This window comes from Onychostoma macrolepis, chromosome 19 (assembly GCF_012432095.1).
Source record: "Onychostoma macrolepis isolate SWU-2019 chromosome 19, ASM1243209v1, whole genome shotgun sequence".
Classification (NCBI taxonomy): Eukaryota; Metazoa; Chordata; class Actinopteri; order Cypriniformes; family Cyprinidae; genus Onychostoma; species Onychostoma macrolepis.
In genome coordinates, this window is record NC_081173.1 from 24129941 (window position 1) to 24142702 (window position 12762).

A 12762-nucleotide genomic window follows, 5' to 3' on the forward strand; every position below is an offset into this window, starting at 1 on the left:
AGCAATATCATTGAATCCAATGCAATTAGTTCTGAAACTCATAGCATTGAAAATTACTAGAAACTTAATATGTAGCATTTAACAATAAGGTCACATTTTTCAGTGCCATAGTTAACATGAACTGATGTTTAGCAACATATTTTTCCAGGATTTATTAATGTTTGTTAATGTTAGTATTCATAAAATCGATTGTTCTTCGTTCAGGTTAGTTCACAAAACTTGAAATGATTAATCTTAATTTTAACAAATAAAACAATATTATAAAGTCTTACCACTTCATTAGAGAATTCAGTACATGATTTTTGATAAAGCTAACAAAATATGAATATAAAGTACTACATTTCTGTTGAATTTACTGAGCAGTAATTCAACAGTAGGCAAGACAGTATATCATGTAGATATTGTGCTACATTATTTTAAACAGAAATTTATTTTTAGACATATCCTTTAAGGTTTTACAAAGTCAATGATGATATATTTGATCATTAACAAACCTAATAAAAAATCCACATTAACCCAGTTCATATACAACAAAGATACCTTTTTCATATTTCTTTTAATATCATAAAGATAATAATCCTTAAATTAAATGCATTTAGCATATAAATATTAACAATTCAAATTTTGCAGGTTCTTTTCACTTCAGCCAATGTCTGCTGAGGTTATGGAAAAGATTCCGTGCTTGCCGTTTTCTTTAACGGTGTCAAATTGTGGCTGCATGCCGTCCAGCTCCACAGTTTGCTGATGCACAGCTTTCAGGTCTTCAGCATCCTCAGGCTCTGAGTCTGGATGATGAACTCCAATCAGCAGCTCATAGAGTAATGCGCCCAGGAGAGCACCCACACACGTTACAAACACAGGTATCCACCACCAGCCATGACCAGCCCTGACACACAACAGCTCTCATGTTAGTGTCCAAGACATTTTTTTTTTACACATGCACAAATGTATTGTCCTGTTGTTCTTTACATTGACAATGCTAAACATTTATTACAAGTAAATCTCACAAATAATAACAAGAATTTGTAAAACATTTAATGAAATGTGTAATTAATTGTGAAGTAGAAACACTTAAGTAGCATTTTCATGTAAAACATACTCCAATAATGCTTTATTTACAATTTCACCAAAAAAAAAAAAAATTATAATAATAAAAATTATAGTTAATGTGTACTTCAAATACTAGTTTAGCTTAATATGCACTGCCATTTAAAATATTTGTTATTAAGAAACATATTAAAAAATGTTATTAAACAAGAATGCCTGGCTGCTTTTTTGGCTGCTGTCCCTTTAAGAGCTGCAGCTGCTGAACATGATGCAAATCTGATACACATCTCTTTACCTTTTCTAACTCACTTCGGTTCTTAAAGTCTCTAATGAGTTGAATCGAGTGTGTTAGGTATGTGTTCCTACTTGCTGGAGTGCACATGTAAATATGACATTTATTATAATGGGTTTATGTGAAGATTGTTTTAAGTTCACTTAAATTAGAAGTTATTTTAAGTAGTCTAATAAATGTTAAAATTGATAGCTTTGTAATGTCGAATGGCTAATCAATGGTTAAAAATTGAGAAAAAAACTATTTCATAGAGACAGAGTGATACTGGCCTTCAGTCATAAAAAAGATGCCATTTATACAAATATTAAAAATGTACTATCTTCATGTTGTTTCTACATTAATTTGAAGATTGAATGTGAAATTATTGCAATGTAGAAGTATTTTTAAAAACTTTAATGTTAGGAGGGATTAATCGCAATTAATTTAAGAAAAAAATGTCGATTGACAGCACTACCCAGTCAACAATTTGATCTCACAGTGATGTCACCATGAGCTCACAGGATACTCGTGATGAGGTCACAATGTGAGGTAACAGTGAGCTAAAAGTGTAACCTCACAGCGCCCTCACTGTGTGCTCATACTAATGTGAGGTCAAAGTGCACTCAGTGCACAGAGACTAGGTACCCAGCATGCATTGCAGCATGAAGCTTTTGATTGTCACCATTGTTGAGATTAATACACTGATTCTTGATGTCTCTCTTTGTGTTTAAATGACAGAGTAGTTCAAAATGTTTGTGTCTTTTAAAATCCTTCATAAACTGTTATGACATGCTGGGTTCTATACTGTATAATTTCAGAGCTGTTATTAAAAACTTTAGATCGACAACTGCACAAAAACTGCATACTGAATCTAGGTGATGTTTGCGCTGTTATCATCACTGCACAGTAACAAACCAACACCACCTGGTTGCAGTCTCTTTTTGGTTTTCCTTGCCGTAACAAATGTGCTTTTCAAACACAGTTAGAGCAGTCCCCAAAAAATATAATGTTATAAAGTCAAGGGTCAAGAGCCCAACTAAAGCAAACACTACTCACCACGATGGTAACGTCAAACAAAACAATAAAACGTCATCATCTAAATCTGTTAATTCTCAATAAGGGCTTTTGTAGATGTCTAACATAAGTAAGAACCCTGCTCATCTTTCTGAGTTCACAATGAGCTCATATATTACTCACACTGTGAGGATCACCGTATGAGAATGGTGTGATGTCACTGTGATCATCGCGTGATCTCACGTGTTGACTGGGTAATATACACACTGAACAAAATTATAAACGCAACACTTTTGTTATTGCCCCCATTTTTCATGAGCTGAACTCAAAGATCTAAGACTTTTTCTATGTACACAAAAGGCCTATTTCTCTCAAATATTGTTCACAAATCTGTCTAAATCTGTGTTAGTGAGCACTTCTCCTTTGTCGAGATACTCCATCCACCTCACAGGTGTGACATATCAAGATGCTGATTAGACAGCATGATTATTGCACAGGTGTGCCTTAGGCTGGCCACAATAAAAGGCCACTCTAAAATGTGCAGTTTTACTGTATTGGGGGGGTCCGAAAACCTGTCAGTATCTGGTGTGACCACCATTTGCCTCACGCAGTGCAACACATCTCCTTCGTATAGAGTTGATCAGGTTGTTGATTGTGGCCTGTGGAATGTTGGTCCACTCCTCTTCAATGGCTGTGCGAAGTTGCTGGATATTGGCAGGAACTAGAACACGCTGTCGTATATGCCGATCCAGAGCATCCCAAACATGCTCAATGGGTGACATGTCCGGTGAGTATGCTGGCCATGCAAGAACTGGGATGTTTTCAGCTTCCAGGAATTGTGTACAGATCCTTGCAACATGGGGCCGTGCATTATCATGCTGCAACATGAGGTGATGGTCGTGGATGAATGGCACAACAATGGGCCTCAGGATCTCGTCACGGTATCTCTGTGCATTCAAAATGCCATCAATAAAATGCACCTGTGTTCGTTGTCCATAACATACGCTTGCCCATACCATAACCCCACCGCCACCATGGGCCACTCGATCCACAACGCTGACATCAGCAAACCGCTCACCCATACGTCGCCATACACGCTGTCTGCCATCTGCCCTGTACAGTGAAAACTGGGATTCACCCGTGAAGAGAACACCTCTCCAAAGTGCCAGACGCCATCAAATGTGAGCATTTGCCCACTCAAGTCGGTTACGATGACAAACTGCAGTCAGGTCGAGACCCCGATGAGGACGACGAGCATGCAGATGAGCTTCCCTGAGATGGTTTCTGACAGTTTGTGCAGAAATTCTTTGGTTATGCAAACCGATTGTTGCAGCAGCTGTCTGGGTGGCTGGTCTCAGACGATCTTTGAGGTGAAGATGCTGGATGTGGAGGTCCTGGGCTGGTGTGGTTACACGTGGTCTGCGGTTGTGAGGCCGGTTGGATGTACTGCTAAATTCTCTGAAATGTCTTTGGAGATGGCTTATGGTAGAGAAATGAACATTCAATTCACGGGCAACAGCTCTGGTGGACATTCCTGCAGTCAGCATGCCAATTGCACGCTCCCTCAAAACTTGCGACATCTGTGGCATTGTGCTGTGTGATAAAACTGCACATTTTAGAGTGGCCTTTTATTGTGGCCAGCCTAAGGCACACCTGTGCAATAATCATGCTGTCTAATCAGCATCTTGATATGCCACACCTGTGAGGTGGATGGATTACCTTGGCAAAGGAGAAGGTCTCACTAACACAGATTTAGACAGATTTGTGAACAATATTTGAGAGAAATAGGCCTTTTGTGTACATAGAAAAAGTCTTAGACTTTGAGTTCAGCTCATGAAAAATGGGGGCAAAAACAAAACTGTTGCGTTTATGATTTTGTTCAGTGTATATATATATATATATATATATATATATATGTGTGTGTGTGTGTGTGTGTGTGTGTGTGTGTGTGTGTGTGTGTATGTATGTGTGTATGTTAGACTAACCTGAACACGTCATCTCCCCAGCCAGCAATGTAAGAGAAGAGTCTCGGGCCGAAGTCTCGAGCCGGGTTGATGGCATATCCGCTGTTAGACCCCATCGAGATGCCGATCACCAGGACAGCTGCTCCTACCAGGACAGGCTCCAGACCAGGAGGAGCTGGTGTGTTATGAGGATCTCCCAATGCAAGAACACATACTAGCAGAGCAGCTGTGCCAATTATCTGCAGGACAAGCTCAAGTTAATGCTGTCTGTCTACACAGTTCACTTCAGATCAAACTGACAAACACATCTTTTTAAAGTTTTGTTCTATTTAAATTTGTTAATGTTACATGACTTTGATAGAGTGTGAACTGAGCTAATCCATTTACAGACACAAACTAAAAATATGCTTTACAAACATGTGACCAGTAGGTGGCACAAAAAAATGACTGTGTTTAAAAGTGAGTCATAGAATCATTCAATTGTTCAATGCATTCATTCAAAAAAATACATGCATTCTACTGTGGCTTCTTTTGGAACAATTTGGAACAATGGCTGACAATAACTGAGAGTACTGTATATAAAATGTAAGCTACTTTTGCATAACAGCATCAGAATAGGTAATTATGAATGAACATAATTAGCTTTGATTATTTGGTTATGTTGATCTTATGAAAGCATTGTGTCTTGAGAATAGTCTTAGCATTTCAAACAGTAGATTTCAATGTTTCGTATATTATGCTGACCTGGTCCACCACTCCTCCCCATAGACTCAGGTAGTCTGCTGGATAAGTTGAGAAGATACCAGCGGTGGCAGTGGCACCACTAACTGTCAGATGCCCTCCAGTGAAATCCATTATGGCATCTGTGAACAAACACTTATGAATAGAAAAGTGTCTTCATTTGGACGTACTTGTGTATTTGTATATACATGACCAGTCAAAAGTTTGGATCACCATAAGATCACCGTAACCAAATATTCAAGACTAATTACCGTATGTTAATTCATAATATAATGTAAAATGTAATATATTGTAAATGTAGTTTATCCCTGTGATGGCAAAGCTGAATATTCAACAGCCATTAAGCAGCTATAAAATATGGTAACCATGCAATACCTTAAAGAGCTATTTCTAACTGGTCATAAAAACTAATTTTGTTGATATAAATTCATGTATTTAGGTTAATATTGTTGTAAAAAAAAAAAATTAAATAATAGTTTTTAAAAATCATTATATACCAATTTTTCAATCTAGTCTTCAGTGTGACATTCTATTATGCTGAGCTGGAGCCTAATTGTTTTTGAATGTGTTTACATATTACATATTATTGAATATGTTTTCAACATTACTAAGAATTAAAAACAATTTTTTTAGAAGCAAATCAGCATATTAGAATAATTTATGAAGGATCTGAAGAAATAACGACTGAACACTAGAGGAATAATTTACATTTTCATCACAGAAACTAATTACATTTTAAAATATATTCAAATAGAAAACTGGTTTTTTTTTTATTGTAATAATATTTCACAATATTAGCGTTTTTAATGTATTTTTGTTCAAATAAATATAGCCTTAGTGACCATATGAGACTTTTTTCAGAAACAGCAAAAAATCTCAACTATTCCAGACTATTTCGACAATCGACACACTATTTTCCTGTTTAATATACTGTAAAGCTGCTTGGACACAATCTGCATTGTAAAAAGCATTATATAAATAATGGTGACTTGACTTGACTTTTGACTGATAGTGCAGATAAGATAGATCAGGTAGAATGAGATTCACTCACCATAGTACTGAAGAGCAACAGTTGCTGCAGCCAAAAATGCACCTAACAGCTGCGAACACACATAGAATGGAAGACAAGTCCAGGAAAACCTGCCCAGGACACACAGGGTGAGGGAAACTGCTGGATTCAGGTGAGCTCCTTAAACAGATGAGAAATTTATTCATTTACATGTATATACAGGGACTTATGTCTTAATATCCACACAGCTGCTTTAGAGATTTTATACCTGAGACTCCTTTTGCCACATAAATCCCAAATGTGGTGCCCAATGCAAACCCGAGGTTGATTGACAGGTATTCACCATTAGTGTTTTGAGAGGTTGTCACCTGAGCAACTGATCCGCACCCAAAAAGCTGAAGAGAAAGTGGCATCAATAAAAATATAAGGAATTATCTAGTGTGAATGTTTTACACAGACACATTGTCTATAATGAAAATGTTTATGGCGCAAGAAAATTTCTGTGCATTTTGGTAAGTGCAGTTTCTGTTCAGTGACAAAAATTTATTAAATAGGCCTAGTTCTAAGTTGTCAGTCAAGTTTGATCTCCAGAATATTGCTGAAATTCTTTGCACATTTGCTAAAGAAAAGATTTAATGGGCAGAAGGTGCTACATTTGACTCAATAAAGAAAAAATTAAAAAATGCAAACATGTATATAGGCCTATACATAAAAAATAAGATAGGAATCTCATAAAACTAGTAAAAATTATTAAAATTTTGCAAAGATACAATTTAGTGGCACATATTCCAATATTACAAATAAAGCTGGCTGACTTACTATTAAAACATATACTCCGAAAAACTCTGCCAGACATTCTCTGAACAAACTGCTCTTGATTCGGCATCTCCTCAGCAGACGATCCATCATTTCTGCCTTCCGTGTCTTTCTGTTCGATTACAATGAAAGTAAATGTAGGCCAGGAATTCAGGACTCCAGATGTTTCTCAGGGCTCCGTGCAGAAGGTTTGTAATGAAAAGACCCAGTCAGAATGCATGGTCTTCCAAAAAAAAAAAAAAAAAAACAGTTTAGCTAATAATCACACCGCATAAGTAAACGCAAGTCTATCTGTTGTGGTTAAAGTGTGTGTCTGGGGAAGGAATGACAATTGCATGTAGTACATTGCCCTTTTGTGTTATAAAACGATAAGTAGTTTATTGTTAACTTTTATCTGTGATGCACTGCTGACTTATACCAGATGTATGCATAAATCGTCTACTATTCATTTTAAAACAAAAGATTAATGACCTAATCCATACAAAATACCTTCATTTTTAAAAGTGTGTTTCTCGTCAGAGTAAAATAAAAGATATAGATGTCGTCTTGTTTTTAGCTGAACCATTTATCCATAAACCAATGTCTAGTTAAGAAAGACAACCAAGTTTATGTTGTCTCAACTAACATTCACAAGGACATACATAATTATACCTGCATATCTAACGGTGAGTTTGCTCTCAGGCCCCATTTTCTCTGTGTTTTTCCTAATGAACTAGTTTTCTGGATAATTAAGCAAAGCTACACTAGTTGACATCTGATGTGTAAATGTTTGACCCTGAGGTCCCTGATTGCTTCCAGAGAAGTTAATGTGGTCATGCGGCTGTTCTCATCATAGTTATAGAAGTCTCACCAATGGACAAAAATTATAATTACAGCCTAAAACAATAATTCAAACACTTTCTACACCATTGGTCATTCATATCGGGATCAAAATGGCTCAGAAAAGTGAAATCAGCTTTTGAGGTTCTCTCATACCTGTAGAGCTTGTCTCTTAAATTATCTACTTAGGAGATAATCATTTATGTAACTGAGTCGATCTCACTAGATAAAGATCAAATTGGGTGCAAAGCTAACCAACTCTCACCACAGGTATGGGCATGATATGCACTTTAACCAGCAGAGCGTGCCAGGTTTGATGCCTATATCTCTGACCACGATGTTCCCGTATGTGTTCATTATATTAATGGGAAAATACACAATTGGTGAATACAAAATTATTTTCTGTTTTCACTGTTAATTCACTTTAAATAACTGTTCAAAATGTAACTACTGTTTACTAAACTTGTTAGCTTACACTGTCAGCATTGCACTAAATGCTTCAGACTGTCAGTCAACAAGAGCAGACAGGAAAACCTGTGAAAGGCAAGTCTGTAGATGTGGCAGAATTGGGTCAGCCTGTTGCGAGACAACACCGACAGATTCAAAATGAAACACTTTTTGTTGCTAAACATACCCTTTGAGATCATATTCTGGAAACTGAAGAGCTGATTAACTTTGAGACTCAAAGAAATAAATAGTGCCGTTTGAGAAGAACCAAAGAAAGTGGACCATAAAAGCCAAATCGAAAATTCAGAAATAACAAATGAATGAACATTAAAGTGTTTTAATGCCCCGGGATCTTCATGAGGAAAAATTTCCAGTGTCCTTTTCAACAATTTCAGCAGTAATTTAAATTTCATCACACAACTTAATATCCTTGAAACTCTTTGAATAGGTTCAATCCAGGCTTTCCAGTTATGCTTGGCTTTGTTCCGTTCACATTTTACAAGAAAAGCATTGCATTTTTAGGATTTTGACAAACCGTAAAAACTGTGTTCATCATTTTTTAAACGGACTTGTTCTCAAAGCAAAGCATCCCTAAAACAAATAAAAACAAAAGAAGAAAAACAAGGCAGATCTTATTTGTTTCTTTATGTTAAACACCACTGAAAATACAATTTACAAATATATTAAAGTCTATCTTATCATCTGCACTTCTTTACCAGCAAACTAAAATTGTCTCAGTCAGTCCTTTTCAGAACTTTGCAGCTTCAACAACTAACCCAAGGTTCAATGTTAATACAATGCTTAAACTATTCTCAATAAGAGTTTATTGAAAGAAAAACAGTAGGCAACATTACTAGGGTCAATTTGTGGAAGCAAATAATTGTTCTTCACTCAAATAATCAAGAATGGATCTCCACATTCACACTGAACAATGGAAAATCAACTAATAATTATTGTAGCGTGCAGTTGGTGGGTTTGCTGGGAAAGGATGAAAAGAGATTGTCAGGTCTGTTCACACAGCTTCTTCAGCCTCTGAAGAACTTAGAAAACACTGAGGAGAAATCCTGCATGTCAGTAGAAGGGTTCAATCCACCTGAAAGATGCAGAAAATACATTTCTGAATGATTGTTCAGGAAAGGCTAGAGCAAAGCATTGCACAAGCTTGAGGAATATTCTGAATTACTTTAAAATGTATGAATAAAGGTTTTAAAAGTAAATGAGGATGTTATATAAATCCTTTAAAATATAAAGTGACTATTTTAAATATTCTCTTTGTCTTTTACCTTTAAGACCATACATTACATAGGACAGGACACTGTTAAAAAATTGTCTAGAAACCGCTAACCTGGCATGAGTGGACCAGACTGATCTTGCGGCCCGTTTCGACCACCTGGACCGGAGATGGTCACTGTAGTCTCTTCATTACCTTCACCGTCTCTGACTGTTCGCCTTTCTTCTACAGACTACACACATACATACAATCTGCATTATTGTAATTAAAAGCAGGTGTTTCACAGGCTTGTTAGACAACATCTGAACACAAGATGTGTGGAATATTTTGAGCGTTGCTCTACAACATTACCATATGTTTGATCAGAATAACGTTTGAGTACAAAATTATACAGGATCACTCACTCCATCTGGTCTGACCACCTTGGTGACGCTGACAGACTTAAATGTTGACCTTATCTTTGGCTGTGAAGGTGCTGGAATCAAGATCTGATCCAGACCACCTGAAGACACCTGTGAGTCCAGATCTGAGAGTGGAACCAGAAGACAAAATGTCTGGATGAATTATACATTGTATCACCTGGATATCAGTCAAGAAATCCATATAGTCATATACAATCGGAATTGTCAGCAGAAAAATCATAGACAAAATGAAAAATCTGAACTTTAATATTCTGCAGTGTTATTTCATTCTTTGACATTTTTGGGGGCCAAGTTGTTTTTCAAGTGTCTGGATATCTAATATTTCATTAAGATATCCAAACCTCTTTAAAAATTTGTGCGTATAACTGTTCAGAATAGTGAAAAAAATGTTCTTGAGAATTTGCTTACTGTCTGTACTTGCATTTAAATCAGAAAAAAAATAAAATAAAGCAAAATGCTTTACCTCCATCCTCTTTTTTCTCTCCCTCTTTTGGATTTAATAAGCCATCTTTCCAAAGATCATGAAACTTAAAATAAAATGAATACAATCAGGTAACAACAACCCAGCAAGAAAAGACTTCAAAAGCACTGAACCGGTGAACTGGTTTACCTTTGAGAAGGGTCTCCACTGAGGAAAGTGGCTGCTGGGAACCTGAGGAGAAGAGGAATCCCTGTCCTTTGGTGCCTCAGAGGGGGGAGGGAGGGGTGGTGTGTAGGGTGAGCGGTCAGGAGACTTCAACATGAAATCTCTAATCGGGTTACTACTTGCCTGACCCCTGCCTTTTTCTGCACCCTCCTGAGGAGGCGGAGCTTCTATTGATGGAGCACCTGTTGGGCAGGAGAAGAGCAGGAGGGGTTAGTAACATGTATATAAGACGCACCCAACCAGCTTACAAAATCTAAATTAACATAAAAATCATGGAAGTTGAAGAAATTAAGAGCAAACAAACGTACCTCTGTGACCAAAGCCATGACGCTCATCAAAGCGGCCTAAACTGTCAAAGATCTCCTCCATGTCCCTGAAGATCTGGCCAAACAGCTGAGGTTCCTCGAAGCGCATCCCGCCGGGCCCGAAATTGAAACCAAATCTGAGGGCATCATCAAACGGGTCCCGATGGCGCCTATTAAAGTCATCCTGGTGAAATCCACTGTCATCATCCTCGTCGTCATCATCTTCATGAATCATCCCATCAAAGAAGGGGTCCCTGATCAAAACATCTCCAAATTAGCAGACTGCTCAGAATTAAACAATGACACTGTACTGAATTAATCAGGAACAATGAAAAATAAATACAAATGTAGACCTTGGTTGGTTTGAGGTATTTAGAACTAAAACTAATAGAACTTTCACTTCTAATAACAGAATAACGGTTTCTGAATCTTCATTACTGCTATTTTTTACACTCTAGAATAATAATAATCAAAAATGAGGCCCACTGTTATTTATGCCCTAATGTGTCCAAGTAAAACTTAAAGAGTGTGTGCTGTGTTCCATATGGCTTCACAGAGAGTAGAAATTTGTAAACTATTCTGGGGAATGAAACTAACTGTACACCAACAAACAATGCATTATCAAATCATTCACAACTGCACTAACGATGGAAACTTTTTAAAGTAAAACTACACTCTAAAGTTTATGGTTTTAAAAGCACATTCACCAAGCATTTATTTTCATTGCCATCAATACAGAAACCTCCACAAATATAAAAAAATAAAAACTTGAAGCATGGACGTTTATAACATTATACACAATATTTTAACCTATATAGCGTATCTTGTCAAGATTAACTCATATTAAAGTGTTATTTAGTCCAACAGCTGCTGCTGTAAGGAGGCATTTAAACTTTAAACTGTTAGATAGACTCACCTGCGGCCATCACCACGATAATGACCACCGGGAACCCCGAAAAACCCACGAAACAGATCAAAGACGCTCATTTAAGGACGCAGTATCCAGTGATCCTTCACAAACGGCACCATAACAATCACAAGTGCGTCAGAGATCCAGCACAGGAAGGACAGTGAGGAAACCTACGAGATCTTTCTACTGGCTTCCGGAAAATCCTTTCAAAATAAAAGTCATGATCGACTATTAAAAATGACAAGATGTGGAATACAATTTTAAATTTGAATTATAAAATAAATACCACCAGACTATCGGTAGTTGGAAAATATAATAGACATTATCATCAGGTTTACGATGAATTTACGGGAAGGACTTGCATTAGGTGCCGTAAAGAGAATCTAATGCTAATATCTTTAATAACCACAATTGGTTTACTTCACAAAATCATGGTAACAATGTGATAATTTAAGACTTTTTTCAATGTATATTTCTCAAATAAATAAATTGTAATCTTGATTAATCGTTTCATGATTTTTTTCCCCCTCACAGTTTACTTGAACAAGGTCCAGGGGCAAAGCCTTTATACCATTTAAAAATTCCTGAGAAAAAGCAGCAAAAACACAGAACTAACTTAAATTAGCTTGGGAGTAAATGAATTTCTCCACCATGGCAGTTTATGCACTTTAAAATGTTTCATTTAAAAAAAAAAAAAAAGTGTTAGATTTCTCCTATATGAAGCAAAACGGCTTACTTGATTGCAATGTGTGGCAAGCACAATATTTATGGACTATTCACAGAAATCCTTCTAAATGTGTTGCAAGCCATTTAATTCAATACCCCAATCAATACTTTTAACGATCACTTTTGCAAGACATCCTTTTTATGTAATATATAACAATAAATTGACACCTTATTTCAAGATGCATGTTGAAGAGACTTTTTTTTTTTTTTAATATTGTCAACTGGCCATCTCATGTTGGGTTTAAGAGATTTTGGCTACTTGTGTTTACTGTTTGCAAAGCAACATTTAAAAGGCCTAAAACTAAAAGACAAAGAAGCAGACTTCAGTTAAAAGGCACACAATCATAGTTTTCTTAAAAAAGACATTCACATCCAAAAATGATGAAAATGTCTT

At 36.5% G+C, this 12762-nt stretch overlaps 2 protein-coding genes across 3 annotated transcripts; both read right to left on the bottom strand.

Annotated features, from left to right (window-relative positions):
• Nucleotides 1-200: 200 nt before the first annotated feature.
• On the bottom strand, nucleotides 201-8073 carry aqp10b (aquaporin 10b). 2 transcript variants are annotated; one of them, XM_058753536.1, is made up of 7 exons: nucleotides 7514-8073; nucleotides 6866-7085; nucleotides 6315-6441; nucleotides 6089-6226; nucleotides 5041-5159; nucleotides 4318-4535; nucleotides 201-886 (listed from the first exon to the last, which is right to left on the bottom strand). In XM_058753536.1, the coding sequence occupies exons 2-7, from the start codon at nucleotides 6953-6955 to the stop codon at nucleotides 643-645; spliced, it is 936 nt and encodes a 311-aa protein (XP_058609519.1). In that variant the 5' UTR covers nucleotides 6956-7085; nucleotides 7514-8073; the 3' UTR covers nucleotides 201-642. The 2 variants fall into 2 exon arrangements, with proteins under 2 accessions (XP_058609519.1, XP_058609520.1); XM_058753537.1 differs by lacking the exon at nucleotides 6315-6441.
• A 685-nt stretch (nucleotides 8074-8758) lies between these two features.
• On the bottom strand, nucleotides 8759-11807 carry hax1 (HCLS1 associated protein X-1). Its single transcript, XM_058753690.1, has 7 exons — nucleotides 11649-11807; nucleotides 10736-10986; nucleotides 10392-10609; nucleotides 10245-10308; nucleotides 9764-9885; nucleotides 9474-9591; nucleotides 8759-9221 (listed from the first exon to the last, which is right to left on the bottom strand). Exons 1-7 carry the CDS (start codon nucleotides 11717-11719, stop codon nucleotides 9154-9156), a joined length of 912 nt encoding a protein of 303 aa, XP_058609673.1. The 5' UTR covers nucleotides 11720-11807; the 3' UTR covers nucleotides 8759-9153.
• Nucleotides 11808-12762: the final 955 nt, after the last annotated feature.